This window comes from Mirounga leonina, unplaced genomic scaffold, assembly GCF_011800145.1.
Source record: "Mirounga leonina isolate KUSES-001 unplaced genomic scaffold, KU_Mleo_1.0 Mir_376, whole genome shotgun sequence".
In the NCBI taxonomy this organism is placed as follows: Eukaryota; Metazoa; Chordata; class Mammalia; order Carnivora; family Phocidae; genus Mirounga; species Mirounga leonina.
In genome coordinates, this window is record NW_023270718.1 from 9960195 (window position 1) to 9965505 (window position 5311).

The window sequence follows — 5311 nt, forward strand, 5'->3', positions numbered from 1 at the left end:
GTGGCGGGGGTGGGCGTCCAGTCCGGCAGGCGCGGGGTCGAGCCCCGGCGGGGACCTCCTCCCGTGCGACCCGGGCGCGTCACCGAGCTTCCCTGAGCCTCGGGGTCCTCACGGGCAGCACCGGGAGGCCGGCGGCTGAGCCCCCGGCGCCGCGAGGCCGGAAGCGGGGTGTGAACGCGCCCGGCGCCGCCGCGCTGCGGGAGGCCCCCGCGGAACGTCAGCTCTCGTCCCCCCGCCGGCCGGGGGCCGCGTCCGCAGGCTCGCGGCTGCCCACCGGCTCGTCCTCGCGGTGGGAGCCCAGGTGTCGCGTCCGGTGCTGCGGCCGCGTGAAGGAGGCGCCGCAGCGGCCGCACGAGTAGGGCTCCCCGTCGGCGTGCGTGCGCTGGTGGCGGACGAGCGCGGAGGAGAAGCGGAAGGCCTTGCCGCAGCCGCTGCACTCGAACGGCTTCTCGCCGGTGTGCACGATGTGGTGCTGGATGAGGTAGGAGCGGCTGCGGAAGGCCTTGCCGCACTCGGGGCACGCGTGGGGGCGCCCGCCCGTGTGCGTGCGCAGGTGCAGCGAGAGCGAGGGGCCCTGGCTGAGGCCTTGCCGCACTCCCCGCACCGGTGGGGCCGCTCGCCCGCGTGGCGCTTCTGGTGCTCGCGGAGGGAGGACACGTGGCTGAAGGCCAGCGCGCAGTCCAGGCACTTGTAGGGCTTGGCGCCCGTGTGCACCAGCTGGTGCTGCGCGAGGGGCGAGCGGTTGCTGAAGGCGCGGCCGCAGTCCGCGCACGCGTGGGGCCGCTCGCCCGTGTGCACGCGCCGGTGCAGCGTGAGGTGCGCGCTCTGGCTGAAGGCCTTGCCGCAGTCGGCGCACGCGAACGGCTTCTCGCCGGTGTGCGTTCTTTGGTGCAGGGTGAACGCCGAGCAGTAGCTGAAGGCCTTGCCGCAGTCCGCACACTTCCACGGCTTCCGGGGGCCGCCCCCGCGCTCCTCCTCGCCCGAGCCGGCCTTCCTCTGCTTCGCGTTCTTTCTCGGCGCCCGGCGCCTCCGGGGCCTGCTGTCGGTTTGGGCGCGGCGAGGGCTGGACCCGGCTCCCGGGATCCCGCCCAGTTCATCCTGCGCCCGCACACCGCCCCCGGCGGGGTCTTCCCCGTGGGCCACGGCCTCCTGCTTCAAACAGCTTTCCTGGTTTTCCCGCCGGCCCCTGACCTGACCCTCTCGTTTCCAGGTTTCTCCTGCCTCGCGCAGGGGTCCTTCCATCCCCGCTTCCCGAGCCACTGCCTGTTTTCGCATCTTCTTGACTGGCCCTGAAAGAAAAGAGAAAAACCAGACAGGTTGGTCATTTGTCCTGGGCTGGAAAAGACTTTGTGCACGGTCTCAGTCTCCTCACTCCGGGCAGGTGGGGTCAGATCATTCTTTGTTGCAGGCCGTCCTGTGCACCGTAGGACGTGTAGCAGCACCCCTGGGCCTCCACCCGTGGATTACAGGTAGCACCCCCCACCGTGTGACCCCCAAATTGTCTCCAGACATTTCCAAGTGTCCCCTGGGGGGCAAAATGATCCCTGATTGAGAACCACTGACTTAACGAACTGAAAACCATTTTAAAAGATCCTTGCAAAAACAGGACTCTGACAGCTTTATTTTATTTATTTGAGAGAGAGAGACAGAGATAGAGAACGAGCGGGGAGGAGAGGGAGAAGCGGGCTCCCAGTTGAGCAAAGAGGCAGACTCCAGGCTCGATCCCAGCACCCTGGGATCATGACCTGAGCTGAAGGCAGACACTTCACCGACTGAGCCACCCAGGTGCCCCTGATAGCTCTTAAATACAGCTTTGCAACCTGGTGCTACAGGCTCGAATGTGTCTCCTCCCCGCCCGCCCCCCCGCCAGATTCATAGATCAAAGCCTGAAGTGATGGTGTCTGCAGGTGGGGTCTTTGGGAGATAATGAGCCCCCCCCCCCCATGATGGGATTGGTGTCCTCATAAGAGGAAGAGAGACCAGAGCTCCCTCTCTCCACAGTGAGGAGGAAACCATCTCCAAGCCAGGAAGAGGGTCCTCACCAGAACCCCAACTGTGCTGACGGCCTTCATCCTGAACTTCCAGCCTCCGAAACTGTGAGTAAATTGTTGTTGTTGAAGACACCGAGTCTGTAGTACTACGTTATGTCAGTCTGAGCTGAGAGTTTTCTTTGCTGGAGAAAAATCATACACAGAGGAACAGGGAGCTCCCAAACTCCACGCATAATATACTGCTGGTGGGAGCAGGCACTGGACAAATCACTGGCATTTTCAAGGAAAGCTAAAGACACACATCCCCTGTAGCCCAGTAATTACATTTTCTGGAATGTGAGCAGGAGAAACTGCACACGTGTACGTGGGAGGCTTGTCCAAGACTGTTTGTAACAGCCAAATACTAGAAGACAGTCCAGCTGTCCAGGAGCAAGGGAGCAGTCCAGTGAACAGGGGTATATTCATACAGTGGAGTATCTCACAGCATAAACACGAACGCCCGTCAGCCACCGTACCAGCTCCGAACCTCAGATACACAGTGTGTGCAAACAAAGTGAGATGCAAAGAATTGATCGGGTACGATGCTGTTTAGGTTAAAAACAGGAGAACTCAACCATCTATCTTTTAGGAATTATGAATGTGTGGCAAAAGTTCACTGCTCCAACCATGGGCCTCCCCCTGTTCCACAAACATTCCAGGCATGCTCCTGACTCAGGGCCTTTGCATTGGCTGTTGAATTTGCCTGGAATGTTCTTCCCCGGAGCCCAGGGCTCAGGGAGAAGACTTCTGAGTGTAGACCTGGAAGTGAAGGAGTGAGCGTTCTGGGCCATGAGTGCAGCAGAAGCCAAGGTCCTGAGTAGGACCATGGCTGGGATGATAGAGGAAAAGCAAAGGTGCTGGGCATCGGGGGAGGGAGCAGAGCAGAACAACCGCGGCAGGTAGCGGGAGATCAGGCGTGGTGGGGGTGAGGGTCAGAGTGAACAGGGTCCTGTGTGCAGCAGTGAGAACGTTGCTGGTGGGAGGCAGGCTGGGCCAGGCCCAGTTCTGGTGCCGTCTCCACAGGCAGCCGTCAGGCCTGTGTCCCCAGAGAGGGCAGGGGTACCCACCTGGTGGTCTTGGGAGCATCAGGTCCTGTCCACGTCACTCAGCTTGGGGCCCCTGCTCTGGCTGCCACATACTGGTGGGTCCAGTGATCATCTGTGAGAGAAAGAAATGGGAGCCGTGAAGGACGATGCTGGGGCAGAGGGCATTTCCTCTGGGTGCGCGTGGGAGGATAAGTGGGTTCAGGGCGGAGTAGTCCCTGCACGGGCATGCAGACAAACAGGCAGCCATCGGGGAGACGCGGACACACACGGGGTCACACAGAAGCCCACATGCTGCCGTGCTCCACACAGACAGGTGTGCACGGGGACACGGCCCACAGCGACACACCCAGGCACACGCAGGCACACACATGCAGGGGCTGGCCCGTGCGCAGAAATGCAGCGACCCCAGGCTTGCACAGCGAATCCTACACACCCTGTGACCCCTGCAGACCTCCACTTGCAGTCCTGTTTAGGCACACAGGACACAGGCATGCTCAGGCTGGCAGACATGCCCATCGAAAAACACCACAGACGGCAGCACCCCCAGACAGACACGGAGTCACACGGTCCACACCCAGAACAGGTTCCCCACACGGGCACACACGGGCGCGGGTCTCGCAGTGCCCACACCTGCTGCTCACTCATGCTCGCTGCTCCCCCTTTACCCGGCACCTGCCGGCAGATGTGTGTGGGGGCGGACTCACATGCAGAGTTGCCCCCACAGTTACACACCTGAAGGGCACACACTGAGGTGGTCACCCTCGCGCAAACGGGGGCGGATTCACACGCGCGGCTCACACCTGCACGGGCACGCAGGTGCAAACACACGGTGACATGCGGGGACGGACTCCACGCACAAAGTTCTGCAGTGATGCACGTGCAGACATGCGAAGACAGGCGGGGTGGGACTCAAATGCACACCGCGCTGGAGCCACGAACGTACAGCGACACAGCGACACGCACACGCGCGCGCACACCCGCACGCGCACATCACACACCAATGCCCTCGCCTCCCAGCACCAGCTCCGAAGGCTGTGGGCGGCTACCCTCGATCTCGGTGGGTTCGGGTCAGGTTCTCCTCAGTCTCCGGCCCTACCCGGCCGGCGCGGACCCCAGTAGCTCCGCGTCCCGCGGTGGCTCGGACAAAGCGGCCGCACAGGTCAAGGCCGCGACCACCCGGGTGGGCCTGAGCGCCAGGCCGGGGCGGACTGCGCGTGCGCGGCGGGACAACGCGGGGCCCCGCACCTCTCCCCAGAACTACAACTCCCAGAAGGCGCCGCGCCTGGAGCCCGGAAGCTCCCCGCCCTGCGCGCGGAGAGACTGCAGCCGGCCTGGGGTTCGGGGTGGGGGCGGGGCCAGGGGCATGGGGGCGGGACTCCTCCTCAGGGGCGGGGCGCAGTCCACAGGCTTAGCGGCGGGGGGGGGGGGGGGGGGGACAACTGAGGATCAGAGAGGCTAAGTCACTGAACACAGGCCAAACAGCGCAGCGAGGGCGGGAGCTCCGCCCACCACGCACAGCTCGCCGTGAAGTAGTGGAAAGCATTTGAGGAATTTGATCTAATTCCCCTCCAAAGCCGAGAAGGTGACAGGTGCGTCTATGCGGGCCAGCGGTTGTAAGAGCGAACGTGCACATCGACGTGTTCTCTTAGCCAGCCAGTATTTTCAAGTGCTTCCGATGAAGAAATTCTGTTAGCATTCAGAAATTGTTAACCGGGCCCTTTAGGTAACTGGGAAAGCAAAGAAACGGGTGAACGGAAAATGGGAAGACAAAGGTATTTCACCCAAATCAACATGCCATTGATTGGGAGATGCCACATTATTTTATGGGCCCCCAGGGCTGCCCATCAGACCATCACACACACTTTCTTTACACTTCAAATTTTCATCTTATGTGTAGACCTCAAGAGGGATTGCATGTTTTCCCTTATCCTTCTGGAAGCTTCTGGCCTTGCCATGGTAAGAACAGCCCAGGGTCCTTTCCAGCCTGCGACTCATGGAGCAGAGCCTCCCAGGTTAATGCACCGACCTGTGGGCTCAAGAATAAAGGACTGTGGTTTTAAGCCACTGAGGGCTTTTTTTTTTTTCTGGTTTAGTTTTATCTTTGAAGATTTAAAAAATACCTCTCACATATTCCTTATAAACCATGTTGAGAGCTCAGAAGTCTGCAGAAGTGTTGTTTTTTTTTTAACCACTAAAAAGCTGGCAGGAATTATTCAAATACATGTATATCATGAG

The 5311-nt window shown here is 60.7% G+C and overlaps 1 protein-coding gene across 2 annotated transcripts; it reads right to left on the bottom strand.

Annotated features, from left to right (window-relative positions):
* Positions 1 to 4273, bottom strand: LOC117997846 (zinc finger protein 22-like). 2 transcript variants are annotated; one of them, XM_034986341.1, is made up of 3 exons: positions 4123 to 4273; positions 3098 to 3188; positions 1 to 1289 (listed from the first exon to the last, which is right to left on the bottom strand). In XM_034986341.1, the coding sequence occupies exons 2-3, from the start codon at positions 3114 to 3116 to the stop codon at positions 109 to 111; spliced, it is 1200 nt and encodes a 399-aa protein (XP_034842232.1). In that variant the 5' UTR covers positions 3117 to 3188; positions 4123 to 4273; the 3' UTR covers positions 1 to 108. The 2 variants fall into 2 exon arrangements, with proteins under 2 accessions (XP_034842232.1, XP_034842233.1); XM_034986342.1 differs by having other exon boundaries at positions 4075 to 4273.
* Positions 4274 to 5311: the final 1038 nt, after the last annotated feature.